At 37.3% G+C, this 19,458-nt stretch overlaps 2 protein-coding genes across 6 annotated transcripts in view; both read left to right on the plus strand.

Moving 5' to 3' along the window:
- The window catches only part of LOC107101230 (pleckstrin homology domain-containing family A member 4-like), a 19,050-nt gene extending 9,646 nt beyond the window's left edge, over positions 1-9,404 (plus strand). For 3 of the 5 annotated variants that reach the window (XM_015400056.1, XM_015400059.1, XM_015400058.1), the window contains 14 exons: positions 163-222; positions 306-386; positions 599-751; positions 855-953; positions 1,144-1,252; positions 2,525-2,592; positions 3,536-3,640; positions 3,723-3,828; positions 4,037-4,092; positions 4,530-4,664; positions 4,741-5,145; positions 5,937-6,043; positions 6,137-6,246; positions 6,332-9,404. In XM_015400056.1, the coding sequence (XP_015255542.1) occupies positions 163-222; positions 306-386; positions 599-751; positions 855-953; positions 1,144-1,252; positions 2,525-2,592; positions 3,536-3,640; positions 3,723-3,828; positions 4,037-4,092; positions 4,530-4,664; positions 4,741-5,145; positions 5,937-6,043; positions 6,137-6,246; positions 6,332-7,461 (2,724 nt within the window). In that variant the 3' untranslated portion in view covers positions 7,462-9,404. The remainder of the gene's footprint in view (positions 1-162; positions 223-305; positions 387-598; positions 752-854; positions 954-1,143; positions 1,253-2,524; positions 2,593-3,535; positions 3,641-3,722; positions 3,829-4,036; positions 4,093-4,529; positions 4,665-4,740; positions 5,146-5,936; positions 6,044-6,136; positions 6,247-6,331) is intronic. The other 2 variants (XM_015400057.1, XM_015400060.1) reach the window with 2 other exon arrangements.
- Positions 9,405-11,669: 2,265 nt separating this feature from the next.
- ppfia3 (protein tyrosine phosphatase, receptor type, f polypeptide (PTPRF), interacting protein (liprin), alpha 3) overlaps positions 11,670-19,458 on the plus strand; it is a 36,446-nt gene continuing 28,657 nt past the window's right edge. The window contains exon 1 of the mRNA XM_015400053.1: positions 11,670-11,904. The gene's annotated coding sequence lies outside the window, so the exon portion shown is untranslated. The remainder of the gene's footprint in view (positions 11,905-19,458) is intronic.

Raw genomic sequence — 19,458 nt, forward strand, 5'->3', positions numbered from 1 at the left:
AATTATAGAAAGCAAAGCTCCTGTTGTCCAGGTTGTCTTTTTTATCTTTTACTTTAGTTTTGAAAATAAAGAAGTAACTGTAAAAACACAAAATGAAGTATTGGTGTTAACATACTTGCTTTTAAAGAATGACATGAAAGCCATGACTTCAACTCTTCTCAGGCTTCTAAATCTGATCAGAGGGATCTGCAGACGATACGACCTCTTGAAAGTGATGCAGATGTGAGTTTTCCCCATTTAAGCAGCTTTTAAAGATATTTAACCTTTTTCTTGGTAGACGAAAGCTTAACCTTTTTCTGTTTCAGGCTGTGTTAACGCGCCTGTGTGGGTGTGACAAGCTGCTGCAATCCCTGTCAGTGGAGCTCACTCAGCTCCAGATGGATAAGGTTAATAATCAATGTTTTTTGTCTCTTGATGCTATTCTATTGCATATTAATATATATTCATCAATACATATTCATTAAGTAATATCAAATGTTAAAGACAGTTAAATCGTAAAAATTACATAGGAATTAGTTTAGGTTTATTTTCCTTTTTGGGGAAAAAATGAAGAACAAATAATAGTAAAAAGCTTGATATTGTTGTGTATCTGTTGCAGGATAGCGTCCAGTGTGCACTGGAAGTATCCAGGCTCCAGGTGGAGGAATGGAGAAACCAGGGGCCACGGGCCCTTGAAGAAGCACTGACGCAGAAGGCTCTGTTACAAGATGAGCTGGTCACAATCCGGGCCAGAGTCTGTGATGTATCATTGGTGAGTAACAAAAGATATAAACTGTCATATCAGAGAGAGAGAGAAGATGTTTGCATGTGTCTATAGAGAGCCAATGATCTTATACTTGTTTTTCTACATGAAGGAAATGGAGCGTGTGTGGAGTCAATATGAGAGGATGGAGAGCGAACTCTCTGTTATTCGTTCACACCTTCAGCATATCTGTAACTTTGGAATTCCACAGGTACGTTTGAACTGATGTATTATCTTCTGTTAAAATGTGCATCTAGATCTTGAAGGATTGACATCAGTTAAAATACAAAAAATATACCGTTTGAGGGGCAAGTGGCAACATTATGAAGTCATAAAATTAATCATCATGTTTAAGTTTCCTGTGTGCCATGATGTCTCATAAGGTTTAATTTTCTGATCAGGAGCAGTGTCAGGCTCAGAGAGAGCTGTGGATGATGGAGGACATCCTTGATGGGCTGAAGGTCAATAGGGATTATTTTTGCTTCCTGCTGGGACTACAGACACATCACAGTAAGGATTAGCTGCTGATCAAGAACACGTCTGCTATCTCTGTATGAAAACTCAGGGGCTTTTCTTGGAGCAGCTTATTAGCAGCATGAAAAACCTTCAGTAGTTCCATGTTTTGTTAAGTTCATGTGAAGAAATTCTAGGTTTAGTTTTTTTATTCACAAAAAGTGAGTACAGGAAGGGAATTGCAAAGTAAAATAATGATATTTGTTGATGATCTTCTGTCAAACTTTTACTCTCTCATTGGCCAGTATGTTGAAGCCACATTGAAATGAAGCCACATTAAGCTTGGGGGAGTACAAGCTGGGCAAAAGAAAAAACTATAAAAAAAAAAGTTTAACATGAATCTGCAGCTGTGTGCATAAAAAAAAAAAGTCAAATACCATCCAGGAAAAGTGCCAAGAAGCATTTTTCGAGGAATCATACTGGGGCTTTGAAACTTTCTAACACGCCATTGTCTGTCAAACAGTGTGATTTTACCACAGAGGTGAGAGTTTTGTTAGGTTTTCAGTGATTTTGGTCCAAGTGAATTGAATAATTAAAGGATGACTGCCTCCATTTTGTTTAATCAGTGTTGAATTTGGAGACAATGCAACAGAAATATGAACCCAATTGGAAAACACAGTTGTTAAATAAAGACATTTGAGATGTTAGAATGGCCTCCCAAAAGTCCCCACCTCATCCTAACCAAATTTAGATCAACTCTATCACTACTGCTGAGAGCCGTGGTAACTATGCAAAAAGCAATTTGTCACAAGCCTGTTGGATAAAAGTCGTTAAGGTTTAAGATTTAGACCAAATGTAGGTGTGTATTCATATAAATATAACTGAGGCAGAATAAGAGAGGTCAACAAAATAGAAGTAAACAAAAGCGTCCAACTTGTGCATTTAACTAACCCTTTTAAATATCCTAGAAGGAGCCCAAAAAACTTCCAAAATATTAATTTCCAGGATGGGTCCCTGCCAAGTCCAGACCACATCTGCTTTAAATGAATCTTAACATTAACTTAAACAGTTTAAATTAGAACTGCCTTTAATTAATTTAGACTGAGTAACGTTCTAATTTTTTTCTGAATTATGATGTTAAGCAATAGCAAGACTGGAGTTTGTTTCATTGCAGAGATTTGTTTTTTTTAATATAACATCAGAGATGCCACTATCTGTTCAATGCAGCTACTTAAGACTTGCAAAATTAGATTAGGTATGGATTCTATCATGCACCTGAAAACATAAACAGACCAAACTTGTTAAGGAAGACACTTTTTCTGTCTCCAGTGTTCCAGCTTTTGCCAACTGGATCCTCTGCTTCTCCCACGGAAGGGCTCCACATTGGACTGCCAATGGTAATGCTCCATAGTAACCTCTCTCCAACAGTAACCATTGATGTTTATGGTCTGCTTCTGATCAAAACAAAATTAAAAAAAGGAAAACCATTTCCATAGATATTGTTTAACGGGTCAGCTTGACAAAGATGATGAAGTGCACAGATGTTTTCTAAGCTCTTAACTCAAATTATGTATAGAGTGTTCTAACAACAAAGGGCGATGTTAGTTTTATTATAGCAACAGAATAATTGTGATAATTTGGTGGTTGATCTTCGCTTTTCTGAAGCTACGACCTGCTAATCAAGAATTGTTTGCATTCAGGTCTGATTTCAGTATAAGGGACTGGACATAAGAAAGAAGTAATCAAGTACTAAAAAAGTTTTGTTATAGCCTTCCCACCATAAAAAGTAAACAATTCTTTATATTCCAAGAAAAAGCTATATTTACCATGTTGACATGCTAAGTGATTATCAAGTTATTTTGCTGTTACTGTCTTTTGTGGAAAAAAAAAATCAATTTTGTTTGGTCACTATTACTAAAATAGCTGTTTTTTTGTGTGAATATTTCTCAGAATATACGTAGTTTATAAAACAACTCATCATAAGGAATTTCTGGAAGCATTTCTAAATCTAGCATTATCTAACGGATCTTAGAAGCTAAAACTTTTTCTCAGTTTTGTTCTTTGTTCAACCTTCCTGTTATCTTTTAAAAAACTTCCTCTCTCTAGTTTTCCAGTATGTGTTTTCCCTTAATTATTGTCATACATCTCTTTGCTTCCCCTGACTTAACTTTAAACAACTCCATATGTATTAAAAATGCTCAAGTTCCTTCAACAACATCCGCAACAACATCCAGAACAATCAAACATGAAGAAAGCAGCATTCATGTTCCATACTCATGTGTTTATACAGTGACTGTTACATCATACTTTGCCTCATTGAAACACAATGAATGTTTGCAGGATTTGGGACAAGAGCCACCAGTCCGCCCACCGTTACCCCTGGAGCTGCAAGAGAGTCACCAAAGTCAGGACGTGAGCCATGTTTGGCCAGAGTCACCATATGAGGTGGAAGTGTTTTTCATTATTCAGTAAAATAGTTGCATAGCCAAATGTACCAGTGCCTTTAATGTGTTTTTTTATGTTTTAGGGGATCTATGAGCATTCTGCTGATCCTGTTGACAGAAGAGGGAACTGTCAACCTGACCTCCTCAATGTGAAAGGGCAGAGAGATGCAACTGGTTGGAACAAACACAGTCTGTGCTAACAGAGAACATGGCACTTTTTAAAATGTGCTGCGTACCTATGTCTTTGATGTGTTATTCATTGCAAAACCCTAAACTGTTAATTGTAGGGGTGAGGGTGTTCTGCTATCTATCCACATATTTTCAGTTTAGTTTTCTTCAGGCATCATACCCACCTTTTCATACTGTCCAATGTTTACTATTTCCATTTTATCTTCAGAATCTCCATCTGGTTCAAAGTGGATATCATCAGACACGGTCAACCAACCAACAAAGGTTTGATTTTTCTTAATTTCTGCCATGCTACACTGTGAAGTGGGCCAGGACACTCTAAATATAGAACCAGTAAAAGCAGTTTTTTTTGTTTTTTTTTGTATTGCAATCACAGCCAAATTTCAATTCTTTGGTTCTCCCATATTTACTGCAATTAGGGCATGTTGCAATGTCTACTCTCAACAAAAGAGGGCAGCAGAGGCTCATGTCTCATTGCAATGGTGTTACAGTTCAGTTCCCCAGCACCCCACCCTTTACATATAGAAGGAATACACATTTCTTGCAGTCATACATTTTTTAAAGCGAGCAAGCAGCAATTCAATTTAAACATGTTTCTAATGACATTTATAGAAACTGATCTCAAACAGCAATTGCATATTTCTGTTGTAAAGGGATTATAAATTACTTGCATTTTAAACATCTTCTGTTCTATATGCTAGAGGATGAAAATGAAGATGAGCGAGGCAGAGCAGATTGAAAGGATGAAGAGAAATCAAGAGAGACTGTCTAGTAAAAAGAAACCTCAGCTGGCCGCCCAAGAACCTCAGAATCAAAGTTCAGGGATAAAAGAGGAGGTTAGACCCAAAATATGTGTTTTTACAAGATCGTTTTATGTGGTATACATTTCATGATTCAGCTTTAATTTGTCAGGCCCCCTTTCCCTTGAGGGTGACCAGAGTTGTAACAGCTGTGCTGCCCTCCTCGCTTGTGGCCAGAAGAGTTTCTGTTGAGGATCCTCCAGCTGAGCTCAACACTCCGCTGCCTGAACAAATTCAGCCAGAAATGCTGCAACAACCGGCTGAACCAGGCAAGAAATTACTCGGCAAACCTGCCAGGCGGCTGCTTATGGATATGACTGAATCAAACCAAACGATCACTGAGCAGCATCAGGGTCAATCTGGAAAAGGAATGAGCAGACAACATCAAGCAGCATCCAGGGGCCCAAAAATGGAGACACTTTTAGAAGTGAGCAATAGTGAAGGAACAGAGGCCTTAAGAGATGAGGTTCGAGAATCAACAGAGTCAGGAAGTGGACATGAAGGCTCAAATTATAAGGTAAGGAGTGTTACCTTTTTTTGAAATTTGCCTAATTTTCACAGGATTCCAGGGAGCTAGTACCTATCTCAAACTGTTTTTGGGCAAGACCCTTGGACATGGAAATCTAGAGACACACAGGAGATGCATACACCTTAAGGCAAAGGACCACATTTTAGCCCATTTAAAAATTTGTAACATTAAATAGTATCAAAGGTTACGGGTCTTTTTAAATTGAGGTGACCGAATCTTGCATTTTGTCAAAATTTTGTACACTTGTGGTGTAAAAAGGTAAAACAACCCTTATATATCTTTTGGCCCTACCAGATCAAACAGAAGAATAACATTAGCATTTATCACATGAGGAAGGCTTACATAAAATAAGATATTAAGAATAAGAAATGAAAAAAATCTCCTAGAGGGGCATTTCAACACTTGCTAAATAACATGCTTTTGAATATATGACATTTTTCAGAAATCAGAGTTACAATCCCCTTCTCCAACAATTACAGTTAAATGGGAGTGCAAAATTATTTCTAAACATTAAAGTATCTGTGAGTCTTTTTGCACCTGGCTTGTTTCAGTATTTAAACACAGGGTGCACAAGGAAATGGGCTTGTGCATGCTCTTGCACGTGCTTAATAGACGTTCCCTCCAGGGAGTGGGTACAGGAATGTGCATTTGTTCTTTTTTTTAAGTCGAGAGAATCGCGAAAATCCTCCACTATACCTTTAACTCAAAAGCAAAGATTATTTTGCTTTTTTTTTTTTAGATATAACTACTATTTTATATTTCAAAAATTTTCCAAACAGGCTGTTGAAGAGTCTTCAGCCCCTGATGTGAATCCTAGTCAGAGCTCTGAGCAGCGAGAGGCTAAACTACGACGAGTGGAACGAATAAGAGAAAGAGTGCTGAGAAGGTGGGTTTGTTTCTCTGAGATAAAATTAGATATTTCTAAACAGATCCTACAGAGAATCAACTGTCCACAAATTCTTTGTTGTTCATCTCTTAGCGCAGCCAGAGAAAGTGCTACAATCAACAACCAGCATCCAGTCAAGGAAGAGAAGAAGAAAGTTCCCCAGGGTCACTGTGACATAGCTAAAGAACAAAGATTGAAACTAGGTACCTGCGCATATATAAGAAAAAAACTAAACAAGTAGAAAAACACTGGGTCACCAGCTAATTCTTCCCTCTTTCAAATCTCCAGGAAATGATGGTGGTCTGGATGACTTAAATAGATCAGCAGATCTTCACAATGCAATATCTCAGGGTTGCGATGAAGCATATGTTAACATATCAAAAAGTCAGTTCCAGGTGGAGAACAGATCATTGCACAGTGGGAGAGCAGGGGTTGCCAACATTAAAAACAAAAGATCACTTTCTCCATATCATATTTCATCCATGACAGTCTACCAACAAGATGGAGGAAAAGCATCTTTGGATTGCCACAATGAAGAGCAGGACAAGCCTGAAGATTGCACTGCGGAAGATAAAGATAAGAAATATAAACCCTCCTATTTGAGGAGTAAGTGGTTCCTGTCCACAAACCAGTGTCAAGGATTCATACCTTTACAGATCCCTGCATTAGAGCCTTTATCTATTGAGGAAAATGAGGATACTGCCAACCATCCAGGTTGCACTGAGGACACTACTGACCTTAATGGGATGTCATCAACAGTGAGTAAAAGCTTGCAGAAAATGAAAGAGAACCATTCGCTCTTCTATAAGATTGCATGTGATATCAGCATTTCAGACTCAGACATAAAGAGTGATGACCAAACATTATCAAGGCAAGAAGAGGAAGAAGCATTGGTAATTGAAGAAGCAGTGCAACCTGGTAATGGTGTGACACCATCTAATCAAGAAAGCAAAGATCCCTGTAAGCATTTGATTTTGGACAAACGTGGTACAGTGGTTGAGAACAAATCCCTGGAGGTAATAAATGAAACGCAAGGCAAGGCAGTGGATAAAGCATGTTGTCTAAAAGAACAAGGCCAATCAGACAAGTCAGGGCAAGAAGGTGAAGTAAAGGCCTTAGAAACTGTGGCTGGAGTTTGTGTTCAGGAGAGGGATTTTGATCAGACAGTTCATGGCCAAAACAAGACAAAAGAGAAACACTGCGATATGAAAGAGTCTGAAGACCTGAAAGCAAATCCAGAGAGATCTGAAGAAATAAAGAAATGTTTTGGTGGAAGTAAAGAGAACGAGACAGATGAGGAAGATCGAGCGAACAGACATGCCATCAGTGTTTCATGCACTATGTCTGAAGGAGGAAGAGTAACTCGGAGTGCATCCTTTGGAAAGCCAAGAGTGACAGTAATAAGGACAAGTTTGTAGATCAAAGAAAAAATGCAGTAAACTGGGTTTCAGAGGGACATGTGCTTGAGCTTTTTCTCATATTGCCCTAATCCAACCACACCCTTTGTTGTGTTTAAGTCAGATTTCATGTAAATGACCATTATAAAAGAGACCATAAATATAATTTTATTTAAACTCTGTAAGATATTACACCAATTTGTATTTAATCCCCTTCCCTCTAATACCCCTGTTGAACCAACATCCTTGGCAGCTTGCTCCACATGTATGGGTCAGCCTTAGTGTAGAGAGAACGAACAAACAGCTTCATAAATACCAAGAAACAGTTCAGATAGGTCAGAGATGTGGTGTAAAACAATTGTAAAATAACATTGTATTTCTTTTGTTGGGGTTGATGTATGGAATAAATTAGATCAGGAGCTAAAAGATTGTACAACATTAACATTAAGGTCGAAAAACATATTTAAGAATAATGCAATAAAAATATGAAACATGTGAATGCAATTAAGAGCAGTAATATATTGGGTTTGTTAGGAAAAAAAAGTTATTATTGTAAAATAATAATAATGGAATAATAATTTTTCCCAAAACCATACGGTGGTATGTATTATAAACGATAGCCTTCTATTTCTATTTCTTTTTTTCTTTGCTTTCTAGTCCAATGTAAATTGGCTTTGGAGGGTGGGCATTTTAAGTTTCTTGCTTCTGCCAATACACCCTTTTTCAGACTGTTTTAATTTATGTTATATGGACATATACTGTCTTTATTATATACTTTTATGTCTGAAATAAACAAGCTTGAACCTGAGATAAGGTTCTGGGGGTTTTGAAGTAAAATATCAATGGTTTGAATTTTAAGTGTAAGAAATATCTTACCTCTAGGACACCTGAAGAGATCCACAGCTAAGACATAGAAATCTGTTTTGGTGGACAACTTCACAAACATCCAATCTATTATTTTTATTTATTGATGTTTTTTATGAAAGGGTGTTGAAAATAGAGGCATTAATAAAAGATGCTCATACTGTAAACAGTTTTACTTCCTCTTCATCACAAGCATCGAAGGCAGCAAATATGACAAGAATACGTTATGATCAAACTAAAAACTTCTTTGCCACTGCAAAACACTACGTGGCAGAACACCAACAATGTGCAAAACCCTGAACAGACCATCTACATGGAAAAATGTTGGTGGCAATATCATGCTGTGGAAATGCTTTAGTGGGGATGCAGAAATCCATTACAGAATTTGAAAGACTGGGATGGAGGCAAAGGAAAACTATGCTAACCATGAAATCTTAGAATATTACTGTCAATTCTCCGAAGATATTTGGTAAAACATAAAAATTGTTCTTAGCTGATGCTTCTTATCCAGTCTGACAGGGTTTAAGCTATTTTGCTAAACTGGAAAAGGACACAACCTTCATCTCATAATCTGAAAACCATGCATCCCTTTCCTCTTTGACAGTGTTGGATCACTTAATTTTTAGTTTCCATCTAAAATAAGAATAAAACACTGTAGCTTGAAGTTGAGGGGCAAATAACAAGGAAAAGTTCAAGAGATGTGAGAATGTTTGCAAGGCACTGCAAATGTGCATTGGGCAATACCAGAGGAGCGTTTTTCTGACAGCAGCAGTTGGGCCTAACTGGTCAAATGGGAACACATTGTATAACAGCAGAAGAATTTTAAAAAATAAAGTTGAATGTTTTCAATATAAAGAATATATAGCAGGACATTTGGTTTAAATCATTATTTATTCAAATGAAATTGTGCTCGTGCAACTATACAGATGCTGTCAAGTATTTATGTGCTAACACTTCCATTCCTAGTATCCCTCTAATATACATATATAAATATACATATGATATATATAATGTCTGCTTTTGTTGGCAACATAATCCTGTTTTTATCACTGTGAAATCATGTTCTGTTTTTGTATCTCAGATTTCCTGATCTAATAATAAAGAAGCTGTGTGTAAAATCATGCTCAAACATCTTTAAAGGTATACACAAACAAGTGCTGAATTTCTGTTTCAACCCCCCAACCTAGCAATGAGAAAGGGTCCCACATGTGCTCTAGGGTGCAGCTCTCTGAGGAGATCCGACGCAGAATTACATGGAGCTTCTGAAAAAAAAAAGCCTTTGTCACTTTAAATCCTCACTGTGTCTCAGTCGATGACATCATTGTCTGAGAACACATTACATCACCCCTTCCCAGGCTCCATCTCTCCTCTCTCTCCCTCTCTCTCTTAAAGACCGCACCACCTTATGTTTACTGAACCACACACATAGACATGCAGACACACACACCCAGCAAGACCTACTGATCTAGGTGCAAATGTGATATCTATATCAGCATACATATTTATGACAGTATGAATAGACTTAATGTATGGGTTGGTGAATTCATTATGGTTGAAGTAAGGCTTTGCATTTTAAATATGGCTGTAACCACCCACATTTACATTCAGTAACATTCTTGCAACAATTGAATGTTTCTGGGATATATTCAGTATTAGAAAGTCATGCAACCCTGAGCAGAGTGTATATAAGCATTCATATCATGCAATAGAATGTGGGCAAGACCGAAGTAGTAGCTTTTGGTATAGGTCATATGGCTTATTGCCCAGGAGGGGTTTTAAAACACAACACCAAAGGGGTTTGATTCACAGCTTTCAGTGTGACGCAAAACTGAAGGTCTGGATTGGTCTTTTATATTCCATTTTTAATAAACCTTAAGCGCATTTCGTCATATTCCTCAAAATAACATTTGGCAGATTTATGCATGGCATAGCTGTAGCACACATGCAAATGAGATTCTTTTTCTGCCACATGTTGTCATAAACACTGCAAATGTATCTGCTAATAGTTGAGGGTTTGTTTAATATTTCAAGGCATCAATATGAAATTTGCAAAAGCTGATTCTTTCAGACTTTTTTGTAAAAAAAAAAAAAACATTTATTAAAACAAATGGTAAAGTTGCATGCCATCTTTTTCTCGTACTCCGATTATGTATTATTATTTTTTAATCTTTTTATCTTTACAAAGATAAAAACAAAGTCATCATGGTCCCGATCAGACAATAGTAGTCGGCTGGATGCTCTGTCACAGAATATTGCAGCAATAAAATGTATTTAATCAAACAAAAGCATAAATGTTGATCATATCAAAATAGTTTTAGTTTTTGCAAATTTATCTTTTCTTTTTTAGAATGATTTAGGAATTGTACAGTTGTGGAACCATCCACTGCTAATATATACTGAGGGAGGGCTTCCACTGGAGTGAATTGGCACTATTGCTGTTAATGCAAGAGTACCCTTATGTTGTATCTTGCATTTGTTTTCTGGAATGTATTGTTGGCTTTTTCTTCTTATAACATTGAAAAGAAACATTTGGAGTTGTATTTTTTATAGAAATAAATTGAAACTACACACTCTTGAAATTAGAGCAAAAAACAAAAATGTCAAGTCAATTGCATCATGGGTCAAGTGATAAATGTGCATCATCTACAATTAGCCAAGTGTTCAACAGGCCAATGAGTGAAGTAGTGTCAGTAGGTTTACAGGCCATTAATCACTGAGATGCAGAACATGTAAAATGAGCAGAGCATTTTCACACTTAGACATGGTGAAGGTAGTAGCCTGATGAGGCTGTGTGTTTATCTTTAGCAGAAACAAGCATATTAGATTTCATTAGAAGGTGAATTTACCAGAATATAGAGCAATTCTGACTGGAAAATGTGCTGAAATTTGACCAAAGCCAGAATTTTAAAGGGGTTCCTTTTTAGGTATATAGCTTAATGTAATTAATATGATCCACATGTTAGAGTGGCAGTGGCCTAGTCAAAGTCCAGACAGTCTAGATCTCCATCCAAATGATAATTTGTGGCAGGACCGTTTCGGAAAATGCCAACGGAACTTTGTCCAGACTAATACAGCATTAATTAAATAATAAGAAATAACGTCGGTTGATACTTTAATGTTTTGCTAATTAAAATATACTGTAGATCTTATTACATATTTTTACTTAATTTACCAAATTTGATCAAATTTTCTTCTTTTTTTCCTTAAGTGCAGATTGAAAACAATTTATGCTATATCAGTTAATGAGAAATATACCCGCTGTATATTTAATCAGCTGGTTGATTGGCCAATGATCGCGCGCGAGCGGGGCGAGAGCGTGTCGCGCGCGCGTAAATCACAGAGATGCGGAGAATGCTGAGAGAATGTTTCTTTAAGACCCATTACCTTCCAATCCGGCTGAGGGGGAGTCTGTGTGGTAAGGTGGCGGATCGTCTCTCCCTGCCTGCGCCCTCCACCCCCTCTTCCCTCCCTCTTTACATGTGGGGGGAAAGCAACGTAAAGGGTCCTTTTGGAAAGGGGGGCTAAAACCTAAATGGACGTATAAGGGATTTTTTTTATTCCAATAAACATGGACCGTCCAGGCTCCCCGCGATGACTGTGGTAAGGATGCAACTTCACACCGCCCCATCGCAACCCAGTTTCCGTTGACAGGGAAGAGAAGGGGGGGTGGGAGAAGCGAGGATACGCAGAAAAGGCGCAGAAGATAAATGTGCACGTACGGATGGATGCATGTGAGACTCCATGATATTTATCTACCGCGGAAAGCCTTTCAATGTATGTATGTGGATCTACTGGAGGGAGTCTAGGCTCACGTTAGACTAACTGAAAGGCTTAAAGCTTTTGTCCGCGATCGGGATTGACAGGTGTGTTGCCAACAAATAGACAACACGATTTATTTGGGCCACGCGCCCGTTTCCATACAGCTGATGAGGTGATGGGTTTTATTTAAGGGAGGGTGGGGGGGCTTCATCAGATCATCATAAGATGCCTCCATATAACGGCCTAGTAGAATGTGTTGCTTGTAATTAATCATGGCTGCAACTAAGCTCTTTGCCACTGGGAGCTTGGCAATTACACCACCCAGTTTGTTTTGTCACTGCCTCTATGGGGGTTGTTGATATTTGTGTCTTATGCAGGTTGACTAGTCAATGCCGACCAGTCAATCAGAATTCACGTTGAAATGAAACCATAATGCTCGTGTCGTTAAATTAATAAAAGGGTGGGCAGAAGATGCCTCAGTTATACATCCAACAAGATTCCCATAGGGATGTAGTGTTGCGCGTGCGCGCACGTGCGCTCCTCACCGGATGGTCTTTCCTCCTCACATCCAGACATGGAGCTGCAGCCACTGATCGGCCGACATGTCAGCTGCTGAGCGTCATACAGTTCTAATATTTGCAGGATCAGGGTGCTTATTAGTCCATCTTTCTTGTTTCCAATGATGCTTTCCCCCCCGGCGGGTACAGCGTTTAATGGCAAGTGGGGAATGGAGGGATTATTAGTTCCTTTGCTTCCTTTAATTCATTTCAGACGCATGCACTTTTTGATTTGTGATTTAACGTTACAGAGAGACCCACTCAGTTTGCTGCTTCCAGCTCTCTCCCCCGCCCCAGTAACTGGTGGAGAAGCGTGTTTTCTCTCTCCCATTCTCTCACCCATCGACAAACACATGCACACACAGCAAACATCACAGGCACAGCGCGTGCTTTCCTTAGCCTCCCCCTTTTCTGATTAACAAAGAGGAATTATAACATTTATTGCTCCTCTTGATTGCAGCATATGTCCTATAAAGCTCAACTGTCCACTTCTAGATAAGATACCCAATTTTATGGGATGATGGCGATGATGATGATGATGATGTGGGCAGTTGTGCACTCCAACACTCGCAAAATGAATTCAATTTAGTTTCAGCGTGGAAACAGCTTTAAATAGACCCAAAAAGTATTCACACCCTTCAAACTTTGTGTCAGATTATTACCAGAAATTGATTATTTTGTAAAAGACCAATAATGATCAGAGCACGTTTTTAGTTGGACTGGAAAGGAGAAGAACTAATTGATTTCATTGTTTGTTTAAATAAAAAATCTCCAGAATGTTGTGCAAATTTGTATGCAGTTGCTTTACTTAAATCCCCTTAAATTCAAAAAGGTGCAAAAATGCTTAAAGGAGAAGTTCGATTTTTTACACTTTAAGCCCATTTTCTGTAGTGTCCAGGATGAAATCGAATGATCGACACCAAAAGTTTGACAATTGCTCCTGTCTCTGCTTTTTGGCTCATGCAGAATCCCCCCCTGGCTGCTTTAGAATGGCTAGCATAGAGCATGTCCGATAATGTCCTTAAAACAACCTTAAACGTTCTTTTTTTAAAATATGCTACTCACCGTGTCGTCAGCGCTGTTCAATGACGTTCCAAAAAAAGTTTCGTAAAGAAAAAACGTTCCTGTAGTGTTTTATTTAGCATTTTGTAAATCCCATTGAGTTCTGTAGGAATAGTCAATATTCCGCTGCCACCGGAAACGGAAATGGGGCCTGTTTACACAGTTGTAGTCTTTTCGCTTCACTCTGTGTACTCCGACGTCGAGGTGCTAACGTCTCTGTTAAACACTTTTAAAAACTCTGAAAATGGAATACGAAAGGTGGATTCTTGATTCTCGACGTCGGAGTACACAGAGTGAAGCGAAAAGACTACAACTGTGTAAACAGGCCCCATTTCCGTTTCCGGTGGCAGCGGAATATTGACTATTCCTACAGAACTCAATGGGATTTACAAAATGCTAAATAAAACACTACAGGAACGTTTTTTCTTCACGAAACTTTTTTTGGAACGTCATTGAACAGCGCTGACGACACGGTGAGTAGCATATTTTAAAAAAAGAACGTTTAAGGTTGTTTTAAGGACATTATCGGACATGCTCTATGCTAGCCATTCTAAAGCAGCCAGGGGGGGATTCTAAATGAGCCAAAAAGCAGAGACAGGACCAATTGTCAAACTTTTGGTGTCGATCATTCGATTTCATCCTGGACACTACAGAAAATGGGCTTAAAGTGTAAAAAACCGAACTTCTCCTTTAAGGTGGTATAATCAAATTTATAATCACAGTGTGGTTAGCAGTATAGGGCTGAAATTTGATTAATCATGATTAATTGATTATTGAAATAATCATCAACTAATTTAGTAATCCATTAATTGTTAGCTGGACTATAGAGACTGTAAAATATGCCTTTAGCTGACAGAGCAACCCACTCAGAGTAGTAATTATACCTAGATAAAAAAAAAAAAAATTGCATGTAAGATCAAAAAAACTTTTGTGTTTGTCACTATGTTCTATCCAGCCTCCTCAAGTGTAAAAGTTGTAGTTTCATCTGATTTGATTTTATAAAAAGTCTTCTTTAAGGAACCCTTCGCTATCTGATTATTAATCGATTAATCTAAAAAAATAATTGACAGATTAATCGATTTGCAAAATAATCGTTAGTTGCAGCCCTAGTTAGCAGATACCAAGGTACAACATGCACAGGGGTTGCCAACTTTCTATAAAGTCAATAAACAGTGATGGAGATCTCCATGGAACTAGTATCCATTGCAGAGGAACTCCAACCAAGCCTTATACCAATAAATGCAAATCATTGAAACATCAGAGGTATAACGGAAGCTGCTGTTGCACTACAGTAATAGAGGTGTTCTCTCTTGGATAAGGAATCATGCTTCTCTGTCTGGTCATCAAATAAATGAGCTTAGGTTTAGCATTTCCCAGGGGAATTGCATGTGCCTGACCAAACTGTCAAGCATATTGTTTGTTGCAGGGGGGATTATAGTTTGGGGCTGTTCTTCAGGATTTCGCCTCAAACCCTTAGTTTCAGTGAAAGGAACTCCTTCCCAGAAAACAGAAACATTTTGAAAGATCTAAAACCCTTCGTAGGAGCACTTTATGATGACCCCTTCCTTTCAACAATCCACAAAGATGTGGATCATTGAGTTTACCGTGTGAGAGCTTGTCTGGTCTATACAGTGTCCTTATCTTAACCCTTATGAAACCCCTTTGGGAGGAATTAGAGTAGAGGAGCTAGGAGATATGAGCTAGGTCCTCTTGTCCAATATCAGTGTCTGGTTTCCCAAATGCACTTCTAATAGATTGGGCAGAAATGACCATTAGCACACTCATTACACTTGCAAAAAATCTTAGAAATCAGTATTATAAAGCATTTACATTTGAATAATAATGTCACTTAAGGTTATGTCTGTGTCTAATAGCAATTGACCAAATACTTTTAGAACCATGGTGTAAATACAACTGTTATCTGAACCCGTTTCGGATGTAATCACCCATTAAATGGCCGTTAATAGTGGGTAGCAGTCCCATACAATGGCTTCAGATTGTGCCTCATCTACCTTATACAGTAGTAGGTTTCTTCTAGCTGATAATGTGCAGCGTATCATTGATCTGATCTGGTGAACTGCAAAGTGCCTTGAGATGACGTGTTTTATGAATCGGCACTATATAAAAAAATTTAATTGAATTGAACTTGGTTTATTGAATTTTCTTGGACTTCAAAATTAAGATGTATCAAATAACATCCGTTTAAACAAATATTTAGGTTTCTTTCAGAAGCATAAAGTTTTATTTAAACACTTCCACTGCTTGAAAACTAACACTGAATCATGTTACTTTTTATCTTTAAAAAGTAACATTTTATATTTATACTTTTTATCTACTTTATTTACAATGTACCTACTTTTTTTTTACCTTGGTTTTAAAGCTTTACTTTTAATAAATTCTAAATGTTTCAGTGATATGGATTTAATATGATGTTTAAAAACAACTCAGGGGGCATGTAATAAGATTTTTTTTTTTTTTTTTTATGAGTGACTTGTGGATCAATTTATATAAAATAGAATAAGAACTACTATATTTATATTCAGACAAATACACCAATTAATTATGCGGGCAAAAAATAAATTACCTTAGGTTAGTTTTCATTTGGTGAAAACAACCTACTGAGAATACTGGGGGGTAGGAGGCACAATCTGAAGCCATTCTATGGGACTGATAACCGCTAATAAAGGCTATTAAATAAGTTACTGTAATAACTTCCAAAAGTGGCTAGGTTTGCATGAGGAGATAGAGAGCAAGCAGCATCAAGAAGGTGGTCAGGAAGAATGTTTGGAGAAGTTTAAAGCAAAGTTAGGTTCTGAAACAATATCCCATGTATCGAACATCTCTGGGAGTTCTGATCAATCCATCTTCTGAAGCTAGAAAGAGTATAATACGATTGCAAACCTACCAAGACATGCAGCTCCACCTAAACTGGTTGGAAGGGTAAGAAGAGCGTTAACCTTAGAAAACACCAATAGACCCAAATACACATTAAAAAAGCAGCATCAAGCTATCAGCTTATTTCCTTAGCAAGGACCAAAGAGACCAATGGAGCTAAATACAAGGCAATCTGGATAGAAAGGAGTAATATTATTGTGGAAGAAGCGGCTTTGGACAGATGAGAACTAACTTGAAAAAAACATGAATACTTTTGCGTGGTACTCTGAGGTTTCTTGTTGCATCTGCAACTCTAAAGAAAGTAGTAGTAGAAAAATGTAGCGGTACTTTGCTGTAGATTGTTGTTTCTAGTTTACAGTTTTCACAATACCTCCAAAAATGTCTTTATCATTTGGGACACCAAGTAAAGAAACTATCTTAAAACTCACAGCTACAGCTAATGCTTAATGAGGACACTATATCATCCTGTTCTGCTTTCAGCTATCTTTCTTTCATTACACATCCATAAACAGGCAGGTCATGAAGTGACCTTACAGCTGACGCTTCACACAAAACTGCAGCATGCTCAGTAATGTTGTCTGTCCTGATTCAGCTTTGTTTTACCCAGAGAGGACTGATCACACTGAACAGTAAAACACTGACAAGTGTTGGTCTGAATGCAATGCCGTTTTTAAAACTTCTCTTATTTGTTCTCATGTTTTCTGCTTGTGTTTAAAGAAGTGCTAAAGTAGTAAACCAAGTTTTTTGAAAAAATGATATAAGCTCTCTGAAACATCTTAATCTTAAGTCATATTCTCACCAGCGGCTCTTAACTGAAACAAAATATATATTTGAAGGAGAAAAATTGGCAACTAAAGACTCTTGTCCACTGTGAGCATTCATATCCACACCAAAAACCACTCTCTGAGATTAAACTCTTTCTACAGTTTATGCAAATTAGCACGTAGCAACAGCCACTTGATATTTGCATTCTTAGGCTTGAATGTGAGCTTATAGCATGAGGATTGGAATGGCACTTTCCCAGTAAAACGGAAGAAGTTGGGAGAAATGTCATCTGAAAGGCTTGGAGGTCTTAAAAAAACAGCTTCCTACCCAAAGATAAAAAAAACAAAAAACTCTGTGGTGATCACAGTTTATAATACAGTCAAATTGTGCAGTGTAACCACAAGTGCAATTTAAATTCTACTGTCGTAACTGTCCTCATCACTGACTTGAAGCAGCTAAAAACCTCACTTTCTTACTACGCATAATCATTTCACATTTTATTCTTTAACTGATTTAACTGAACTTTTATCAGAGTCTTGTCACCCCACTCAAATGCAGACAGTTCCTACACAGTTAGTTTTGGACAACATGGCCTAGAAAATCACTTAAGGCTGAATAGTTGAATAATGAGTTGAATAATCAGATCACTAACAGGACTTTGTTGAACTTGACTAAGGAGGTAATTTAGCCATTTGATTTAGGTGTGGAAGCACAGACACACTAAAGAGGTGCAGGACACTGGACCTTAAGGAGTGGAATTAAAGACCTCAGGTGTAAATGTATAGTGTTTTTGATCCAGCTGTCCAAAGGTTCCTAAATCTTAAATTTGCCAAGAGCTCCAGTCAGCTCAACTGCAAGAGAAGTTTATTAAGATGTGTAACAGACCTCTATATTCTACATCGCATCTTGGCTTTATTGTGGTCCCTGAAATAGCAAATAAAAACTGTCAAACTTGGAATTCCTACAGTCAAAGATTGCCACATGCACTGCTGGAAGCCATGTAAACAAAAGTTGTGTCAGCAAGTGTGATGACAATAAAAAATAATAAAAAACAATACAAACTCAAGATATCATGTTCTCTTTGAAGGAACTGGTTATGCTTTTTACAGTGGTAGAGGGTTTTATTTACCCTGAGATCAATCCTAATATAGAAATGATAAGAAGAGAGATCCATAAAAGGTAAAGCATCTTCATTTTTTTAAGGTGATTTAAAAAAAAAAAAAAAATCCTAGATTAATTCTGACATTTTTAGCATTGAAATTGGCCAAATATGTAAAAAAAACAAAAAAAACAAAAACAAAAACAGAATACAAAATTACATAAGTCAATGTAATTTTGCATTCTGTCTTTAGTAGGTTTAGAGGTTGTCTGGCAACCAGAATGTTGTGGGTTCAAATCCAGCTTCCCCCTGTCACATGTTGATGTACCCTACTACCGTATTAATGTATTAATATGTGCAGGTTAGTGACTGAATTGGTTAATGTGACTGAAGTGTAACATGCTTTGATAGGACAGTGTGACTAGAAAAGTAGTAAATGACCTTTCCATTAAGTTTCAATAGATTTTTTCTTTGTTGAATATCAATCAATCTAGTTCACCTCCTTCAACTTTTTCAAATGTTTGGATATGTAAGATTATTATATTGACCAGTTTTTCATCAGGTTGATTTTTCTCCTACTTTTCTATATCTTGGGTTTTCTAATATACCCAGCAACAGCAGCACTGGCTGCTTCTCAAATCAGCGCAAAGCTTTATAAAAATCTCTTTTAGTTAGGAAAAAAGATATTATAACAGCATACATTGCCAGCTTACAACTTTTACAGATCAAATACCCCATATACATGTATTTCCCTTAAATACCTTGTTAATAATTAATTAGGTCATATTATAGAGTTTTAAATAATAGTATTTAATTTAGAAAAAACAAAGGAAATCAAAACAAATGGGTGATTGCTTTGAACAAATGATAATAATTTATCAATAATTAAAAGCTTTCCGTAAAAATTCAAAAAATATCCACTGGACTTGGTTTTCAAGATTTGAAGACGTTTCGCCACCTCTCCAGGAAGCTTTCTCAATTCAAATGTCTGGATCCGCAGTGAGTTTGAGTCTTATA

This window comes from Cyprinodon variegatus, unplaced genomic scaffold (genome assembly GCF_000732505.1).
Source record: "Cyprinodon variegatus isolate N-32 unplaced genomic scaffold, C_variegatus-1.0 Scaffold1066, whole genome shotgun sequence".
NCBI lineage: Eukaryota > Metazoa > Chordata > Actinopteri > Cyprinodontiformes > Cyprinodontidae > Cyprinodon > Cyprinodon variegatus.